Genomic DNA, 21903 nt, shown 5'->3' with positions numbered 1-21903 from the left:
TTTATAGAAATATTCTGTCGTGCTTTTTATTGGCGAATTTCGAACGACGGCAAAACAAACACAAATAAAGAACTTAAAGCTATGAGCGCGTAGCTGTCGGCTTTAAACACCAGCAACGCCACTACTCCTCCTCCTCCTCTTCAACGTGCGTCACCTTGGTGGGCTTTCGTCGCGATGGACCGCGTGTGCGTTGTGGCTTCTTGGTTTTCGGTTTGGGATTCTCCAATTCCTCCAATTCGGCGTCGGTCAGACGACCCTTGTACCAGTCGGCGCTGCAGTGAAAATGAAAGCGTCAATAAATATTTACCTAAGATATCTACAAATTTTGCATTCAATATCGTTTTTTTTTAACTACCATTCGGGCACATTGCGCGACCAGTCGCAGTGCTTCTTCTCCTCGTCGAACACCTGTCCCAGTTTGCAGCCGTTGCGACGCGGTATCTCACCATTCACGCACACATAGAAGAACTGACAGTCATCGGGATCGGCATAACGTGGATGTGTAACCGCCACTGACTCATTCACTTTGGGGCATTCGAATTCGAAAATATCCTGCGAATTGCAACCCTTCACGCCAACCTCATCGGGCCATGTGCAAATGCCGGTTTTGGGATTGAACACCAGACCCACGGGGCAGGTGATCATGTTGAATTGTCCATCGACACAGTAGTAGAACTTGTCGCACACGCCCTTCTCTTCGTGGCCGAAGTAGCCATTCTTGCGTGGACAATGTTGTGAGGGTTGTGGGGTCTCTGTGGGGTGAAAAGATGGGGAATATTTAGTTGAAGATTCTAATAAAGATATTGAAACTGAGACTATAACTAAGCTATATACTATATTCAGATCTGAAATCAAATATTGAGGTATATTGAATCGACGATTGCGGTCAAGAGACCAATCAGTTAGTTATAAGAGTTCAGCTTAACCAGATAGCGATGAGAATCATTATGAGGTCTCACTTTGATTAGACTACGAAGAAACCGAAGGCATGAACTCAATCGAACATGTAAGCTTCTCTATATAAGGCGATGCCAGAAGAAATACTTCACAATATTACCAAGGGGGTGATATTGTGAGGTTAAGTTCAAACTGAAAGCCCAATCCCCCAATTTGCCAGAAATGAAGTCAATGAATGCTCGCAAAAACCGAAACACTTCAAAAACGATGGAACGAACGACAATTGCTGCGGCAAAGAACTGTCAGAAACAATAAGTCATCGTAACCCTTACGGAGTGGACCATTAGAAAAGACTATGTGACAGCAGTTTTTAATTCTTCATTTTCTAGCAATAAAACTGAAAAAAGCTGGACGGTCTTTTTGTTGTTGTTATAACACTTTTTGTTGGTTTATGGCAAATTTGGGCTGGAACACAGTATAACAAAAACGCGTCAGATAAGCAACAAAAACGACATAGTGGACAGCAACAACAACATAAAAATTCAAAAATGCAAAAAAATGTACCGCTAGTTCGTATTTCCTAACGTTACGCATCAAGGATGCAAACAACAAAAACAAAGGAAAACTCACTAAAGTGTAGCATATTTATGGGCGCTTAAAGCTTATATGAAGCTGCGTACGTATATCTGTATATAACAAACACATACACACACGACTCATCATACGTCACAAGTGAATGACCAAGCAAAAGCGCTCAAATTAAAAACAGTAAAAAGCGGCTGAGTATGGACAAGTGAAGCAAGAGAGCGCTAGCTTTGAGCTGCAACCGCTTGACAGCTTTATTGCAAGGTTGTTTTTATTGTTTTACTGTGTGCGGTGTGTTGGCAACTAAATTGCAACAATAACCGGTTTCGAGACAACAATAACTAACAATAACAAATTGCATATTATTTGTAGTTCAATAGAACAAATAGAGACAAACAACAACCACAAAACAATGTAAGAAGAGTGTCGCAGCATCATCATTGGCAACATTTGAGCATAATGCATTGCGTTAATAAAAATATTGCAGTAAAATTTGTAAAATAAACAAATAACTTAGTGCGGCAAATAGGCTAAGCATTGAGGCATGCAGCTGAGCGGCTGAGTAAGTTGCGAGAGGTTTATGTGTTGGCAATAAATTTTTTTTTTACAGAATGTATGTTAATCGGTCAACAAATTGTGGTCCTCAATAAAAAACGAGAGCTATTGAGCAAAAGCATCTCTGCCCTGCTTAATGTAGTAATAATTGAAAATCTAGAAATATTGAGACAAATGTTACTAAATACATATATCTGTGACAATTAGGGATGCAAACGATGTATCGATGTTTTTGGAAACATCGATGTTTTCGTCAAAAACCATCGATGTTAGCCATCGATGTTAGCCATCGATGTCTCGATTCTAAAAACATCGATGCATCGATGTCACTTTCAACGATGTTTTATGTCGAAGTTTTATATAAAAATTTTACTTCACGCCTTCACACTTTTTCGGGTATTAACCCGAAACCCTCTATTTGGATTCGCTTTATTACATTGGAATTAGATTTTTGTAATATACGGAGAATTCGTTAAGGGAATGTGCGCTTGGACCTACTTCTGGCGTAGGCTACTGCGTTTGATTTTTTACTTCATTTTAAAGATGCTAGGGCTAAAGGAAATACTTTTTTTTTGTTTCATAGAAAATTAATCGCGCTGATACAACGGAATCTTCGGATGAGTGTGAAACAGAATACTCGTTTGATGTTTGGAACCAGAATAAACATTTGGTCCACCAAAAGGTGAAATGTAAGCTGTCAAATTTATCTACAATTACAGGGACGGAAGGTTGAGGAGCCTCTTCAGTGCCGAGTAAACGTCTGTTTTCTAAACCCAGGGCAACTATCACGCAGAAGTAAAATTGAAAAGAAATGACAGTGAAAAAATTTTCCATATCGTTGTTTTGAAATTCTGTTATTTATTGAGAAAAAACTTTAACAGACATATAATGCTAAGTAAAATAAAATGTATCAACTTAAGGCGTACTACATTTCATTTATTTATGCTTCTGTATCCCTTAGCTTTTCACACTAAATTTAAAATAAGTTAAAAATATTCAAAAATACATCGATGTTTCGATGTTTTAATGGCCGATGTTTTTGATTTCGATGGGTTTTGAAGAAACATCGATACATCGAACCATCGATGTTTCATTTCACGATGTTTGCATCCCTAGTGACGATATATTAAAGCCGCTTAAGTCGGCTTAAGATAATGGGAATCATTTGAAATAATCTGATTAACTTAATCGAGACTCGAAGTGTAGTTATGTCTTATAGCGTTTTTAGACAGGAGCTAATTGATCAATTAACCGGCCTCTGCTCAATTAAAACGCTTATTAAGATCGATTTACCATACAAAATAAAATCTACATTTACATATAATTAATTGAATTTTAATCGACTTGAAAATCAAATGCAACTCTGCAAGACGTATATCGTAGTTCTTTGTCTGCGATTGGCTGAATTTTTTTTATCAAAAAACTACGGTAGATGTCGCAGCTAAAAAAAATATTAATCAGCTGATGAAACTGACTAACTTCTAAGGAAAAGCAAAAACAAAAATGTATAACAGCTGATCGGTTATCGAGTAACCGGCAGTGTAAAAGGCTAAAGAGGGTTTTTAAATAAAATTTTTAATTGATTAAGTAATTTGGCTGTCTAAAAACGCTATTGAAAAAAATGGGATAACTTTCAGCGATTTCCTGTAATTATGTTTGCAAAATGACGGTACCTTAAGATTCTCTTTATTTTTAGAAAAATGAAAAAGTCACACGTCACGGCGATTATGGAGGCAAGAGCGTCGTTAAGTACTGCTTTTGTCCGAGAATTTACGAACAAGCAATGAAGTGTGACACGCCTAACCTTAATTAGCAATTAACAGAGTTGGAAATTTAGGGGCATGTATCAGCATAATAAAATCGTGACAATTGAACTTTTGGAAATTAAAAAATTCCCGTTATTTTTTGAACACATCTCGTACACCATACAATATAAAAATACCAGGTGGTCGACCAGCAATCGATGTACATTTGAAACAGTAATTCCGTCGATTATCTACATATATGTCCTCATATTGTAGGTTGAAAGAGTTAGGAAAATTATGAGCAAATTTTAGTATGTAATATCTGATAAAAAGAGTTCTTAGTACTTTCTTACTATTAGTTCTTCAACTCTAAAGTAACAATAATTTTGCGTTTCTTACGAAATATTTATAACATTGATGGGAGACAAGAGAATAAGCAATAAATCAACCTAAGACTGCGCTAATTGGTAATTTTAAATTCTGAAAACCTTTAAAATGTAATTTAACTTTCGTAAACAAATGTCAAAAAGTTTACTGAATAAAGCCTAAGAATCTTACTTTGAAGCACCAGTTTGCTAACCAAATGACTCACCAGCTTTAACATCTCCATTTTGTTCCCTCACAAAAATATTTAGAAACAATGAAATTTGCTTCCAACAGTTATCCGCTCTCTTGAGCAGTTAGAGGCAATTTTTTCAAGTGGAAAAATCCACTTACAAATGTCTGCAAAACTTATCACGGAGCATGCTATTGATTAGTAAAATATTTCATTTAACATTAAACTGAATTTTATTTGAATAAATTGACACTAAAGCGAGATAAAATACTTTAAACCTTCGGCTGTCAGTCTTAACCTCAACCCAATATTATCGTTGACTCCTGGATATCCTAACAATACTCAAATAACCTTAATACGAATCAATAAAATCCTATGAAATTCAATATTCAATATTTTTTATTCAATCGCAAGAGAATTGCTACAAAATTGCCAGTTATTTTATCAACAATTTGTTTAGCTATGTAATCTACAATCAAAATTTAATCGGTCAAAAATGGACAGCAAGTAGTAAATATAAAAATTTAATTCAACTGAAAATTGAAAAGAATTTATTTAACTAACTAACTGCAAGTTTTACAGCTTTTTAGAGAGTTTCTTAAAGTAAAATAGTCTCACAGACACTAAATATGTTGGAAAAAAATATAATTATTTCATATAATTTATTTATAGTATAAAATGCTTTCCACGATTTTTCCATTGAAATTGTTATTACAACAACAAAAAGAATTCAATTTATTTAACTCTTTATATTTAAAATCAATTTATTCTAACGATTTCTTAGTAGCGCCTAAAAGCATGCTACAAATATTTATCAATATGGATATATGTATATCAAATATTTATAACAATGTGTATATATATGTACTTTTTCTATGCTCAACTTTTGCCTGAGCAAGTCTAAGCGTCGGTCATTTCTCTCTCCACCAAGCACACACACATGCACACTCACATATGTAATCTCTTTTGTTTATTTGTTCACAGCCTGTTACTTGGCTGTCAATGTGTTATGAACAACAAACTGCAAGTGACCACAATTTCCAAAGGAGCATAGCAAGGGGATTGCATGCAAATCGAAATATGAATATATGCAAAAACAAATACAAAAACACACACACAAACTAGCAAGCCTGCAAAGCAAGCAAGTGGTCAAGCATATTGCTATAGCTGTCAGCATAAAGATGCGTGTGCATGTGCGTGCGTGTGTGTGTTAATAAAGTTTTGTGCAAATATGTAAATATTTGTATGTTTGTTTGTTTATTTGTTTGCTAAACCACGACTATTTGTATTTGTTGTTGCTTTTAGCCACTTACATCCTGTCATTGCTCATATTGCTGTTGCATGCAATTTTAATTGAGTACTTACGACTATCTAACTGTACGCTTCAAGGTTTCAACTCGTACTCTTCCAAGCAACAACAACAACAAGCGCAAAAGCTTTTGTTCTTTTCAACTACCATCCATGCATATTGCGGTTCTCCACACAAATGCCGTTGTTATATATGTATATATATATAGGCGTGTGTGCGTTTCTTTAACTAGAATTTAAGCAAATTCAATTCTTTGCAGTGGTTAAATTGTATAAATTTATTGAATTTAATGAATATGCAGGGATGTAATTGGTTATATTCAATTTATCTAGCAACGATTTGTCACAACAATTTGTATGCAATTTGTGCAGCATAAATATGACATGAGCTGTATTGAGTGAAATATAGTCAAAATGATGGATTGACATACAAACCGAATATTTCTAAAAAAATAGTTAAAATTGTGAAAAAAAAATATAAAATAAATTAAAATCGCAAAAATATTATCATTATAGAAAAATTCAATTTTTCTAAAAATTTTTTTTTTTAATTACAAAGACCCCGTTTGAAGGTGTCTACATAAATTTCGTAGGAATCTGGAAGGATAGGAAGAACATAATGTCGTCTAAATAAAGAACTAATTTTTGATTTTTGAGAATTTATGATTTTGAAGTCCTCTGTTAGAAAATATTAAATTTAATTTAAATCATATCCGTGTAGCTTTACACACAGACATTGACTAGATTATACGTCAAGCTTTTGAAAACACATTAGAGAAACACCTGCTGACTTAAAAGTCGTTTCTGCAGCTCGAAAGAAAGTGGTTGTCTGAATTTGGTATACTTAAGGCAGTAGTCTGCTTTACAGGCTTCAAAAAATCGATTTTTTCTTTTGTTTTAAATCTCTTCCAAAACTATCCAAGAATATGTCTTTAAAATTCCAGAGGCCAATTCGATATATTTTTGAAGCTAGAGCAGTTTTAGTAGCCGAGCGTCGAGCTCGTTAGTCATTGTTAGTAATAAAAATTTGGAAAAACTCGACGTCATTCGAGAGCTATATATATGTAGAATATTTGTTCAAAATTTCAAAACGATCGATGCAGTAGTTTTTTCTGTAGGCTGGTCACCGACTTTAAAAATGACATATTTGGAAAAATCGATAATAATTTTAGAAAACGTTTTTTCGGCTTCTAAAGCAGACTACTGCCTTAAGAGTATATGCTATATTTTCAAAATTTAACTGCATAAGAATATATCTAAACCAGAATTTTTCAAAATTCAAGTATTTTTCGAAAATACAGGTATTTTCCTGACCCGACATTCAAACTGGTCTCTATCGTAGGACTTGCATTATTTCCAACTAATTTTTTAAGAAAAAAATCTTTCAACTTTTCCGTAGCTCCAACCATAGCGAGATTACTCTAGATGAACTCCCTACATCATCAGCTGATTGAATTTGTTTAATTTTTAACTTTTTCAATTTTTTATTTATTTCTCTGTACTCCTGTAACGTCAAAATTAAGAAATGTATTGCCTCAACACCCTAATACCCCCTTGATACATTTTTTTACACAAAATGTAAAACCTGCTGGTTTTAATGCACAATTTAGCCTTATGAAAAACTAGTCCAAGTCAACTGATGGTGAATTTAACAGCATCAAAACATTAAGAAATAATAATTCCTTAAAAAAACATCAGAGTACTAGTAACATGGCTCATATGTCATTGCTGACAGTTAAAGTTTCTTTTGTAGACAAATTCGTATATTTTTAAACCAACACGAACCGCAGCAGAATACAAAGACAGTCTTCTAATTCAACAGAGAGTTCTCTCTTGTCAATAATATGGACTCCAAAAAGACATATGAGAAGTACAACAGACACTATATATACTTTTGTTATAAATAAGAAGAAGATGAGACAGAAAAAAAAATCAGATTCTCTCAAAGTTTTATTATGGTTGGAATACCTCTTGGCGTAAGAATAAATAGTGAACCAGATTGGCGCAAGCATGGAAATAACGACAAATATTCCACCAACATACTAGGAATAATTGGTCTCAGCTAGACTTAAAGGCACATTAGGTATATTAGTCGACACTTTCTAATATATAACGGCATTCTAATACAAGATTCTTGATAAAAAAAATCCAATATGAAAATATTATATGTATTATGAACCCCTGATATTTATTATGAAAACAATGGAAGACCCACTCAGTCATGCATATAGAGATACTAATGGAACCATTGTCATTAAACAGAAAGGCAGATCTGAAAAAAATTGCAGTAGTTGCTCGAACATAATTTTCAACTAACTATCTCGTCTTAATACTTTTTTTGAGAATTCAAAACATTACAGCAGCATATATCAACATAAAACCGTAACAAAACTCTACCGGTTCGATGACGTAAGAAGCTTAATCCATTGAAAAAAAAAACCTATCTTCAATTTGTTCATATAGTTTGTTGTTTTGTTAATCAGTCAACTTAGTTCCCACGTTATCAACAGCAATCAGTGAAATATTGCCATATTTTAACTCGAACATTCACATATTCTAATCAAGTATAACTATTTAGCATAGAGAATAGAAAGCTGATAAGACGTCGAACTTATCTCATACAACGTAAAATTTAGTACAGAACTCAAGCCGCTGGTGATGTTCAAGTGCAGTCAGTCAGTTAATCAACACACGAGATGTTGCATTTCAGGAAGCAATTATTAATTTGTTCATTGCTGATAACAGCTTTAGTGCAAACACCAACTATTTCGGCAAATCGCTATGAACGTAGTGCGAATGATGCGGATTTCATGACCATCATAGTGGACGAAACAATGCGTAATTTGGTGAAGCAATGCAACAAAAGCGTAAGAGCGGAGGCGCAAACAAGGTGGGAGACAGAATTTTTGGCTCAAAAATTGACATTAAACATTTTCACATTTAAATTGATTACAGTGAACTGCAACAAGATCAAGAAATGCCCGTGACAATGAAACAGTTGGGCGATCTAATGCAGAAAACGTAAGTTGAGACACAAATAAATATGTAGCTAAGTAACTGAAATAAATTCCACAGCGTAAGCTCACTGAGCGACACCTTTACGAAGCGTCTGCTGTTGCGCTTTCCCAAGACCTGCGCGGATATACTGCCGCCGGGTGTGCGTGATCGCGACGATGTCTACAGCTTACACATTTCCGGCTATACGCCGATCAACGTCTACTGTTTGTCCGATGTGGATGGGGGTTGCCCCTGGACCGTTGTGCACAGGCGTCAAGACAAGGATACCGAATTCAATCTCAGATGGCCTGACTACAAGGCGGGTTTCGGCGATCCTTATAAGAGTTTCTTTGTCGGCATGCAATCGCTTTTTTGGCTGACGAGCGATGAGCCGCAGGAGTTACGCATTGTCATGCGTTTGAATAGCGATAGTGTGGATGAGATTGCGAACTATGATCATTTCGCTATTGGCGATGAGGGTGAACAGTATGCCTTGAAAATGGTGGGGAAATTCAGCGGTAATGCGTCGGATGAGCTGAGTAAGTTGATTGGTTACAAATTTCGTACGAGAGATCGCGTGGGATATTGTATTGGCAAGGAGAAGGTTGGCGGCTGGTGGAAGGAGGGTTGCGCTAAGAGGTGAATAATATTTGTTTTTGATTTTAGTTTTACGAATTATACTTTACTTGCAGTAAGTTAAATGGCATGTATGCGCCAACGAAGTGGGAGGTAAAGCAGCAGGTTGGCATTATATGGGATAATAAGACCACATTGGGCATGAACTATTCGCTGGAGTATGTGCATATGGCGATACGACCAAAATATTGCCTCAAGATCAAAACGGAGTTGTAAAATATATTTTAATTTGAGAAAATATTGAAAATATTTTGATTTACGAAAGAGTACAATTTACCATTTGAAATTACATTACGAATCGAAATAATAAAAAGCTCACAAGTGGAGTGAAAATGTAGTCCAGACTTGAAAGCAGAAAGTGGAAAGAGTAGTTAACAAAAAGTGAACAAGCAGTGGCACCAAATAAGCCAGATTGGCTGGAGAATCAAGACTTGTGCCACCTTTAAGGTCGTGTAGGAAAAGGCTGAAAGAAATCTCAAATTGTGAAAGAAATAAAAAAATAGTATAGACGTATAGAGAGAGAGAGAGTAATAAGAGAATTCAAATGTGTTTTAGGCTGATAAGATTATAAGATCGAGGAAAACACTAAGCTCAAGGAGATTCAGAGCAGATAGAAGTATAGAAAAACTGACCATAGAAATCCAAGAACATGAAATACTTTTCAATGAAGCCTCAGAAGTTCAATATAAAATGTATACGACGACTGCAAAATATGTTAGAGGGATGGTTGAAGAAGTCAAGAGAACTGTGTCTACCAGAATATTACTACTTACACAAAGACAATTAGATGAAAATATATATATATTTCTTTAAAGCTCTGAAACAGTATCTGAGATAATATGAGATAAAAAGAATGTGAGACCTGGTGCAAAAATGTAGCTAATCAACACTGAATGTTTACTATCAATGCGAATGATATTGTCAAAAACTAGAAAATAGAAGGTAGAGCTGAAAACACATACTAGATATGTTGAATAGACTTTAGGATAGTGTTAGATGAGATGAGATGAGAAACAATCGTGTATAGTATAACCTTACAACCCACACCTAATTAGTCAAAACGTATTTTCTTGTCTGATACAACATTCCATGGATTCATATATGACAATCCACACCGACCAAGACAAGACAAAAACGCATGCTCGCTTGATGTGGTTTAGGGCAAAATACGTTTTTGTGTCTTATTAGTTAAAGACATCTTTGACTAAGCGAAATAAAACTTTACACAAATACTGTATTTGAGCTGTGACATCACTTGAGGAAAAATTGTCAAAATCGGACCATGACTTTTCAAGGGCCCTGATATCAAACATGAAGAACTCAGTGCCTAAGGGTAATTTTTCACCGAAAATATAGGTAAACAAGTGAGAGAGAGGGGTATATGTTGTCATGAGAGTCGGGTCTATGGAACTCGAATGGATTTGACTGAAAACTGTTAGAGAAACTTATTAGGCAGCTAAAAGAACAACAATTGCTTGTGAAATTTCTATGGGAAGTGAGAAATAAAAAATAAAATCATTTACAACAGATATAGAGTCGAAAACTTATAGAGATAGTTACCCTAGAAACAAAGAAAGTTATTCAATGGAATATTAAGAAGACAGCCATAGTTGGAAGAGGCATAAATTGATAATTTACTAGATTAAAAATAATAACACCACCAGCTTTAACTTACTTTTACCATAAACCACTATCGCACATGCAACTTGTTCACCTTTAAAAAGAATGCAAAGCGACAGCGCTTAAAGTTCACGACTCAAGCGCTTAAAATTCACCGTGTACCGAGGTGGTTGTTTTAAGCAGTTTAACAATATGCAACTATTTAACACTGACATAATAATACCCGCTTGTATATCGCATAACCAATGATACGCGTAATCTGCTGCAATCCGCACAACTTTTACGGCGCTGTAAAATATCATTAAATTGCGCCATACACGTTTGCAACGAGCGCATTAAAAGATAATCTTCGATAAAGGTTAAGTGCAGGCAAGTGCTAAAGACATGCTTAAGCAAATGTGTTAAGTGATTCTAGCAGAAGCAGCAGCTGTTCGAAAATTGCCTTGCTATGAAAGGACTACAATTTCAGACATACAGAGATGTGCTTGCATGCGCTTGAGTTCGTGTGAGCAAAAGTGTAACCTTTGCAACAATTCGCTGCACATTCAATCAACTCGAAAATAGCTAAGCAGCCAACTTAGCAGCGGTTTAATGTAAACTTCGTCGGCTAATTTATGTTGAATCATACTTGTGCTTGTAGTTTTCGTAAACCACGCACTTAGGCACGTTTGCATTGCATTCCTCTTGCGCGGTGCTTCACAGCTGACGCTGCAGTTTTGCAGTGAAATTTTTGCGAAAAACTCAACAGCATTGGTGTTGCAACATATAAAATGCATAGCGCTTACTTTTATATATAATATATATCTATGTATTTGTATCTCTGTGTCCTCTATGTGTGTGCCCCTAAGTGTACGCTAGCTGTCTGCCTGCACCGCAATCTATAATACTATGGGCAGTAATTGATTTTAATTCGACAAAATGACCGCACAAGTTGCCCCACAGCGCAGCTATAAAATACTTAACTATACACAGAGGTATCGATATATGAATGGTATGCACGAATGGTCATGCAGTAGTAGAGAAAGGTATAAAATGTGCAATAAGAATGTGGTATGTATTGAAAATGGAGATTTGAGGCTTTAAAAATAGTCATATAGAATTCAAAAAATCTATAAATATATATAATTTGGTATTTTTATAGAGAATCGTATGTGTTTCAATAAAAGCTTGCATTACTAAGCAGACTTGAAGAAAGATTCTTATATCATTATGATATTAAGTATGAAAAACTAATTTCTTAAACCGTCCGAGAATTACAAAAATTGTGTAAAAGTCAGCGTAAATGCCTTGAGGCGACGGCAAAACTTAAAGTGCGCTGTAACCGAGGTAAAATCTAAAATGAAAACGATCACTTTGACCAAACGAGGAAATATGAAAATAATAAAAGAAAGAGAGAGACAAGGTAGAGTTGTTAGATGAATAACAGTATCTGTATTCAACATGACAGAGAGAGAGAAAGAAAGAACTAAGGGTTATGAAAAGAAACAAAAAGATAGAGGGATAGAAAGAGAAAGAGAGAACAAAGAGATAGATAGAGATAGAGAGAAAAAGAGAGAACAAAGAGATATTAGAGAAAGAGAGAAAAAAATAGTCGATGGTAGAATAACGGTATCTGTATTCGACTAGAGAGACAGATAGAGAAATAACAAAGTGTTATGCAAAGAAACAAAGAGAGAGAGATCGAGAGAAAACAAGAATGTGTAAGTCAAAACAACGAGAGAGAGAGAGACAATGTATAGTTGTTCGATGAATAACAGTATCTGTATTCGACTTCATAGAAAAAAGAAGATAGACAGTTTGAATTGTCGAATCCAGCTAAATACATATATGGAAGTCCCTTTGCTGAATAGATTGCTATGGAGACTAAAACATGGACTTTATTCATTACTTATATGAAAAATATTAAAAAGAAAGCTATAAATTAAATTTTAACTTAAAAAAGCAATCGTTTTAAGCTTGCTGGACCAGCTATTGTGTAAACATAAGTTTAAATTAGGTAACTGTATAAGGAGAGCAGTCAAACTTCTTATAAAGTACAGGAGATCATTATAACCCGTTTCCCTATCGCTCTGGGTCGATCATCTTAGACAAAATCTGACTTCGAATTAGAGTGAAGGAAATCAGATTGAGAAGGAGAACGGATAATTAGGCTAGTGTAGTTCTAAAGCCTATGTTAATGAAAACACATTCATAAATTATAGTTTAACTATTTCTTGAAGAGATCTCAAACTTTCAAAAATATGCCAAAGGATCATTGCATCCCTATGATAGATATGTACCTCCTCCATGAACTCACTGCGTCAAATAAGTGATCATCAGATTGTTTTTAAGTTATTGAGTTTCATACATTGGTTCAATTTTCGGCCAGTAATGAAAATAAATAATGTTACTTATTCCAATCATAGCACCATTTTAAATTTCGCTACACTTTTGAGTGGCATGAGCACTGACAAAGATTGTCAAGTGATAAATGTTTTATGCGCTGAATTTTAAAAATTATGCCAATAGCATGACAACTTCATCGTTTTGATCTCACTACTGGTACATATACTCATGAGTACCGCCAACTCATACACTCGAACAATAAACATAAATAACCAGCAACTGTATAAGATATTTCATATTTTCGAATGCCCGCAACGATTACACTGCGACTACTAATCAAATAAAATCTGTATTCTATTGAACTTGGACAAAAAGAATCAAATCCATAAACCAAATATGAAACAAAAAATGAAAATAGTAGAAAAAATAAAGAGAGTACGCCATAAGCAGCGCGAAAGTATGTCAAGTCTTCGCATTTACCCCACATTTTCTATGCGCGGCATGTTACAATTTACGCATTTTACGTTACTTGCATTTTAATGAAAGCACAGAGGGCGCGTAGAAAGGAGCGAAATATACAGTAGAAGAAGAACAGTAAAAGAAATCTACGCGCAGACTACTTAAGTGGTTTTCGATTGAAAATCGACTGCGTACACACAGCTTTCTTATCTCTTCGGTAAGCGCAAATTCAGTTTTTTAGTGTAATTTAAAATCACTAAAATCTTTGCTGCATGTCAAATGATTTTGTTTGTTTACATTTATGTATGTGACTTTGACGTTTTATACCATCTTTGCCGCCAGTTAAGCGATAAAGTCGCTTTTGAAAAATAATTTTTAGAATATATGGCAGCTAAACTTTAGCTCTTGATGCTCTTACGTTTAATTTAAGAATACAGACAATTTTCGGATCTGGAGGTTATGTCGATAGAAATTTATATGACTTAATTTTTCGATAGAACGAATAAACACTACATTATTGGTGTTTTGTAGAATGAAATTGAAGAAACAAAGAAACTCACTTTTTGAGACCCTAGATAACGAATATCAGGACCGCAGTGCCTATGAGTGACCGGAAACCGGAAATATCGGTTCATCTCAAAGATATCTTATTGATATTTAACGATCAATTATTCTAATAAAATTGTAGTCTGATACTAAAAACGGATAAAACACCCTTAGTCTTCATTTATCTAATATAATGATTTTTGAACATTCGATGGGGGTCTAGTCATCTTATACTAAATATAATAATTTACGAACTTTCGGTTAACTTTATGCCGGAAACACGGGCCAATATGTGACATATCGAATGGAAATATTTTTTCAAGTATATGTACTTTAGTTTCAATCCCAGAACTATTCCAAAAATTAAAACACCCCAGACCATCTCCTAACTCCAATATAATGTTTTTCGACATTTCAGTTTACTTTATGCCGTTTATATCCACCATGATATTTCAATGAAATCACTTGAATATATTTTAAAATTATAAGACTACAGTAGCTTACTAATTTCTAATGCCCTCAAAAAGTATGTAATATGTTACGCAACTCTCTTGTGCATTTCGCAGTCAACTTCGGCGTCAAACACATCAAAGTTATGCAACCATCAAATAACACCGATGTGGACACGTGACCGTTGAAAAGCCATAGTTCACTGGACTGCTGTCAACATGACATGGGCAGTAAAATGGCTAATTATATAGAAATATATGGGTTTGCAAAGCGGAAACCCAACAAAACAAAAACAAAGTCTCGTAGTACAAAATCAATACAAAAACAACTTTTCATACTCACATATTATCCACACACATTGGACCATGAAAGGCATTTTCTCACACCCAACAAATGTTTTCCAAACCACTGCGTTAATATTCACACCTATCGGAAAAATCGACGCACAGTTATACAACCATATGTACACCAATGTATATGGTATATGTGTGAATATGAGTTGCCGCTCCTTGGTGAACCAGCTGCCGCCACTTTAAGTTCATTAACGAATCCGCTCACGTCTCATCCACGCTTGTTATAAAAATAGCTTACTGGGGCATGCTGAACTAAGTTTGTGTGTAAGCGTATGTAATCTCTCTGTTACCAGTTTTATTTTGGTTTAGCTACAAAATATGTTATGCTAAAATGTTTAAATCACATTACTTGTCATTCCTTTCCCGTTTAAATTTTAAAACCCTAAAGGCTCATCACTTGTGTTCCAAGAACCAAACAAAGATAACTTAGAAGCTCCAGATACAAATTACTCCTTCTGGAAAAAAAACTGCTTCTATACGGTGATCTACCTTAAATAGTTCTAAAATTATTTCATTAATGAACAAGTACTCTCCTACTAAGTGACTTTAGAGTCAAAAAGATTCATAAAGAAATGGAAAATTAGTGAATAAAACCTAAGAGAGCTGTGGCCTCTCGGAGGAACTCTATCCTCATTTTCTTTTGACTACAAATTGATCCATAACGAAAGTGACAAGTGTTCCGAAACTAGAGGAATATCAAAATCAAAAGAGATATACTAGAAACCATTAACAGTACAAGTTCTAAAAGAGAAGGTTGTTTAGTTAAATTAAGGACTTAGAGATATGTATCTAAGATCCTCTCATTATAATACAAATTCCTTAGGAAACCTCTCATAGTGATAATCTTAGAAGTTTGAACAGATCTTTTTTTGTTAGACAGATATTTTTTCTTATCTATATTTAAGTAAGAACTACCATTTATGTAAGAACTTGCATTTCATTGTAAAGCCGATGCTTCGTGATTACACAAGTTTCTAATGAAATATATAATGTAGTATATAGTATAGGAATATTTTCTCCTGCTTTCGAGATCAACGAACGTATACTATACATTAGAACGGAACACGGAACAACAAAGAACATAAACCTGACCTTAGGTTAGGTTATATGGCAAATCCCTATGCTAAATCCACAAGCGATCCAACTTTGATAGGCAAATAACCTCATGAACCGACAAAGCGTTTTGAGCCTTTCACGAGTTTGTTGAGTCGCATTAATTTATTAGGAATAGATCAACCGGTTCGCCAAAATACGTCCTGCAAAGATGTTTCAGCTAGAATCTAGCGCAAGCTAAACAGTGAAGGAGAAAGTGTCTAGATATCTCAATCCTGGTGCAACAATATGATTATATAAATAAACAAAAGTATTAAAAAAATTGTGCGAATATTGAGACATTTCGGGTTTAAGGTTAAACACTATCAATATTTGCATTATCATATATTTCGTCAAACTCGGAAAGTTTTAGTGGTAATAAATAAGATGAAATTTGAAAATAGATGAAATAGCATAGAAAAGCAGGAGAGGACTCTAAAGGACTGAAGGAAAAAATTACTGAGGTACTGAGCTACTCAGAAATAATGAATAATTGAATGATTGGTCGGAAACACCCTGTTATTCAATTAGTTTAAAAATGAAAGGTTAAGGGGTAGTCAGAATTTTCAAAAAAATATTTTTTTGTTTTGCATTTTTGTTAAGAGTAAAATCTTAATCTTAACAAAAACTTCAGCGAAGCCAAGTTCCAGCAAAACAACAAAGGCAGCCGGAGCCAGACCTACCAACCGGAGGCAGAAGGCAAAGGAAGATGCCAAGTGTGTAGTTGCTGGTGTATCAACCAGAGAATGGCCTACCTTTAAGAGCCATCAAAAGCAAAGTATGCGGAGAGGAAACGCGCTGCATACATCTTACGAAGAGCGCACCGGTACCCACCAACAAAGGTGGAGCTCACAAAAGGGCTCCAGGAAACCTTGGAGTGTGCTAAAGCGGTGTTACCCAACTTTAGCATGGAACCGCCAGTTGTCGCTACTAAAAGGCAAAGGTCAGCTGAAGAGGCTAAGCCGTCAGCTAAGCGGCCTAAAACAAGGGGTGAGTTGCCCAACAGATCCTTTGCGGAAGTGGCCCGGAACCGCATCATCATTGGTGTTCTGGATGAGGGAGACCCCGAAGGAAAAATCCCCAGAACCCAATGGAAATGGGTACAGGCTGCGCTGGCTAACGTGGCTCTGGAAGTGCTATTAAGCAATCCAGGCCCGCCGCCGTCATGCATAGATGCTGGATGGTACCAGGGTCAGATCAAGCTAGTAGCTTGTGATGACGAAAGGTCGGTCCAGCTATATAAAGCCGCTATAGCGAAGGTGGGAGAGGTGTATCCCGGAGCCAAGCTAATAGCCGTCGACAAAAAAGACATTCCGTCCAGGCCGAGGGCAAGGGTTTGGATACTGGGATTGGCTACACCATCCCAGCCGGAACAGATCATGCAGCTAATCAAAGCTTGCAACCCAAACCTACCAACGGAGGGTTGGAAATTTGTGAAAGCTTTCGAAGAAGCAACAACTGAATCAGGCGTGGAGACCAAAAGGGCCACGATGCAGATTCTGTTGTTGCTAACTAACGACTCAATTGAACCGCTGAACAGAAGTGGCGGTGAAATTAATTATGGCTTCACTAAAGTCAAAGTGAAGACCTACAAAGCGGATGCCGGCGCTATCAACCATCTTACCTCGGATAACGAGATGGGTGAGGTAGAGGAAGATCCAATGGAGTCCTCGAACGATATCGATAGCCTCGAACAAGGTGAGTGCTTCTCAGAGTCTGAACTAGCGGGCAGGCTCTCAAATTTATATACCGAGAAAGAGCTTTTAAGCGATTCTCTATATGATGTAGATGTAACCATTACTAATGCATCTCTTACAAATAAATATTCACCAAAGCAAACTAGCGTCAGTAGCTCTAATTAACCGCATGGCAACAGATCAGCCTGCATGCGTTTATCTCAAAACTATGTTTTTTGAACTGGTGACAACTGTAACTCGGAAACCGCTCGGTAGATTTTAATGAAATTTCTACAGCTTTAGAATGCATAATAAACTCAGGCCTGAATTAAAGATTTATTTTTTCAAAAATTTCGATTTTTTAATACCGACCGAGCTGTTGATTTTTTCCCGAAAATCTAGAAAAAAATTTCCTGAGGCCGCCATTTTGTTAATTTTTGAAAAAAAAGTTTGGTACAGGCCCAGGATTATCTATTTGTAAAACTAATTTTTTTATCCGATTGATTTTAGATGAATCTCCACGGACTTATCGTTTTCACCGCAAGGACCTTTGTTTGAAACTGGGGCAACGCAGACAGCTATAACTTTGGAAATTATAATTTTTTTTTTTAAATTTTCGTGACTTTAAGTCAAAACACTGTATAATAATGTCATATTATTACTTTTGTAAAATAACATGATTTAATAGCGAAACAAAATTACTGAAAATTCTCATTTTTTTCGTGCCTCTGACTTCATTTAATATCCTTTAATACAATACAAAAGAAATTCGCCCACCCATTTTCACACCTCACAAAGTAAAGCACAAATTGTTCGTTCGCCTCAACTGTTTGCTCACCCAAAATAAATACTTAATAACTATAAATGTAAGTGTATGTGTGTCTATGGCTATTATGATAATCTACTCACGTAATTTGGAACGCTTGCTGCAATCAATGTTGTATGGCAGATCGCATTTTTCCTCCAGAGGACTGTAATCATTGAAGACCAAGCCATCGGCACAGAGGCGTTCGGTCGATTTGCCCTCGCTGCAATTAATTAATACATGTGTAAGTATATAACGTCGATATAAATATTATGCTATATAGTTTGGGGGTGTAGGAAATCAAAAGAAGCAGCAGACGTATTATTGGAATTCTTTGCTGTTATTGTTGTTAGTCTAGCGCGTAAAGCATTTATTATTTTTATATGAAATATATTGATTATAAATATTGCTGTCGAAAAAGAAAAAAAAACACACGAGACAGACATTTATAACGGTTTGTATAAGTGTTGCCACTTAATGTGTTTATTCGAACGGCTGTTGAGGATAGGTGGTTGACTGACTGAGTGCTTTGGTGTTTATTAATTTGTTAGTGATATTAAATGAGCTGTGCGTAATACGTTTGATATATTTTTACGATTAAATTGATTTCTATAAGGTTATTTTTATTTCTTGGGAATTTGTAAAAATTTGTGGCAGGACTTAGAAATATTAGAAAATTCTATAAGGGAATAAAAAAAAAGTTGGATATTGAGTTTATGTAAGCTTATAAAAATATTATATTTTTAGACTTACAAGCATGAATAGTATTTATCGCACTGCTCCAAATCGGGGAAGAAACCATTTGCTTCTGGGCATTCATCTGTTGCCTCGTAACCCTCTTCCGTTGGTGGTGGATCTGTTGGTCGCTTTGGCAGATGTCGCTGTGAGGTTGGATGTCCGGCGCCTTTACGGAAATTGTTGCGCTGCGCTAAGGCGGTGCCTGTGTGAAAAGGTTTATATGTTAGAAATATATTTCTATAAACCAAAAATACAGAATTTTATAACACATAACCATTTTCATGAATTCTTTTTCAATAAATCTTTGAAATCAAATCTTTTAAGTGTTTTAGTTAATATAATTTCTTGCGATCTTTTTATTCTTCTTTTAAAAATAATTTTATGGAAATTCAATAATTTTTATACTCTCGCAACATGTTGCACAGAGTATTATAGTTTTGTTCACAAAACGGTTGTTTGTGTCACCAAGAAATAAAAGAGTCAGATATGGGGTTATGTATATATAAATGATCAGGATGACGAGTGGATTTAAAATCCGGATGTCTGTCCGTCCGTCTGCCCGTGCAAGCGATAACTTGAGTAAAAATTTAGATATCTTAATGAAAACACATATTCCTTAGCACCCTGAGGAGGTTGCTTTCGAAAATGGGCAAAATCGGTCCACTGCCACTCCCACAAAATGGCGGAAACCGAAAACCTATACAGTGTCATAACTAAGCCATAAATAAAGTTGTGAAAAATTTGGAACATAGGATCACATTATGGAGGGGCACATTTGGACGTACTTTTTTTTTGAAAATTGGGCATGACCCAGCCCCAACTAGGTTTTTTGTACATATCTCGGATATCTACATATCTTGCAAACCAAAAAAACTGTATAAACCAAACTTTCTGCAGTCGTTTCTTTTAGCCATTCCCTTATACAGTCCAAAAATGAAAGAAATCGGATAGTAATCACGCCCACCTCCCATACAAAGGTTAGATTGAAAATGACTAAAAGTGAGTTAACTCACTAATGACAAAAGTCAGAAACACTAAATTTCACATAAGAAATGGCAGATGGAAGCTGCATTCAGATTTTTTTACAAAATGGAAAATGAGCGTGACGTCGCCCACTTATGGGTCAAAAACCATACCTCAGGAACTGCTCGACCGATTTCAATGAAACTTGGTTTGTAATAGTTTCCTTATATCCCAATGATATGTTGTGAAAATAGGCCAAATCGCTTCACAACCACACTTACTTCCTATATACCATAACTGTGAAGACAATCTGAATCGTTTACTTTACAATATATAAAGTGAAGATATCGGTGCAGAACTTTGCACAAATACTATGTTAATAGCGTGGCAGCCCCATTCTAAAAATCGCCGAAATCGGACCATAGGTTTTTAAGGCCCCATATAACGAACACGAGGACCTCGGTGCTTCTAACCTAATATTAGGGTTTCCAACTTTCAATGGACTTTATACAATATATATGACGAATATGTGGGTCAAATTTTGTATTATATAATATAAATAAAGTTAAATAAATAAGTTGCGAGAGTATAAAATGTTCGGTTACTCCCGAAATTAGCCCTTCCTTACTTGTTTTTAATTATATAGGAAATAATTTTTTTTATGAATTCTAATTAAAAATTTTGATTTTCGATATATATTTTGGGACTTAAAAAATTACATTTTTTCCGAATAAATGTGTTATGTTATAATTTGCAATTTGATTCTTCATATTTTCAATTTAGATATACTTTATTTTATTTTTCATAAATCCTATTCATCAAGAATAATCATATACTCGCACATACTAAATACTTCACTCCCTGTCAATGGCACTACGCCCAACATATACTAAACACACTCACACCAACAAATATCAAAACATTAATTTTTAACAAAAAGATTGTACTACTACATATATACTACAACTAACAACAACACCTACAACTTAGTATAGGTATATATTTTACCAAGCACCACACATCAACTTGTTGCATGTATGTGGCTGTCATACGCTCTGCAACATTTTATACATGACTCGCTTCTACCATTTTATTTTCATAATTTTTGCAACCACAAACGTCACTTTTCGATTTCTAAAAACCGTCAAGTAATTTCTCTATTTTATTGTTGTTGTTGTGTTACTTTCGATATCCGTCTATGCATGTGAGGGTGCTTATCTGCCTGCCAATCCGTCTGTCTTAAGTACCTTTACGTGCAGCTGCCACTTTCAACTTGCAACTTGCCACTTTACGTCTTACCGTTATTTACGCAATTACTTGCAACACTGCATACTCATATTTGTTGTATTTGTCGCTCACCACAAAGTAGTTTTCATAGCAAATATTTGTGCAAAATATATATACTATCTATCCATATGTGGCAGTGTTTCTCAGAGAAGTAACTACTTTGTTTTCATAAATATGAGTTGCGGGAAAGTACCGAGTCGTTCCGTTGAAATGTGAAAAACGCTCAAAAGATGAGAAAAATAAATTTAGAATCGCTATAAAAATATAAGTTGATAAGTGTAGATAAGACGAGAGTGTGGGGTTGTGTCAA

General features: G+C 35.3%; 2 protein-coding genes across 2 annotated transcripts in view; one reads left to right on the top strand and one right to left on the bottom strand.

Annotated features, from left to right (window-relative positions):
• Positions 1 to 21903, bottom strand: part of Aper1_10 (protein obstructor-E) — a 42141-nt gene continuing 20238 nt past the window's right edge. The window contains exons 3-6 of the mRNA XM_011190118.3: positions 19359 to 19545; positions 18710 to 18828; positions 356 to 752; positions 1 to 272 (exon numbers count right to left, since the gene is read on the bottom strand). Coding sequence (XP_011188420.1) covers positions 122 to 272; positions 356 to 752; positions 18710 to 18828; positions 19359 to 19545 — 854 coding nt within the window. The 3' untranslated portion in view covers positions 1 to 121. The remainder of the gene's footprint in view (positions 273 to 355; positions 753 to 18709; positions 18829 to 19358; positions 19546 to 21903) is intronic.
• On the top strand, positions 8287 to 9563 carry LOC105215925 (angiopoietin-4). Its single transcript, XM_011190117.3, has 4 exons — positions 8287 to 8536; positions 8602 to 8667; positions 8722 to 9282; positions 9336 to 9563. Exons 1-4 carry the CDS (start codon positions 8343 to 8345, stop codon positions 9493 to 9495), a joined length of 981 nt encoding a protein of 326 aa, XP_011188419.1. The 5' UTR covers positions 8287 to 8342; the 3' UTR covers positions 9496 to 9563.

Source organism: Zeugodacus cucurbitae, chromosome 3 (genome assembly GCF_028554725.1).
Source record: "Zeugodacus cucurbitae isolate PBARC_wt_2022May chromosome 3, idZeuCucr1.2, whole genome shotgun sequence".
Lineage (NCBI taxonomy): Eukaryota > Metazoa > Arthropoda > Insecta > Diptera > Tephritidae > Zeugodacus > Zeugodacus cucurbitae.
This window is presented reverse-complemented; position numbering and strand designations above follow the sequence as displayed.

What these genes read in the sequence shown, in the direction of transcription:
- LOC105215925 (XM_011190117.3), top strand. Translation starts at nt 8,343, where the DNA reads ATGTTGCATTTCAGGAAGCAATTATTAATTTGTTCATTGCTGATAACA. An exon ending in GGCGATCTAATGCAGAAAAC is followed by an intron (nt 8,668 to 8,721) that starts GTAAGTTGAGAC and finishes TAAATTCCACAG; the next exon opens with CGTAAGCTCACTGAGCGACA. An exon ending in AAGGAGGGTTGCGCTAAGAG is followed by an intron (nt 9,283 to 9,335) that starts GTGAATAATATT and finishes CTTTACTTGCAG; the next exon opens with TAAGTTAAATGGCATGTATG.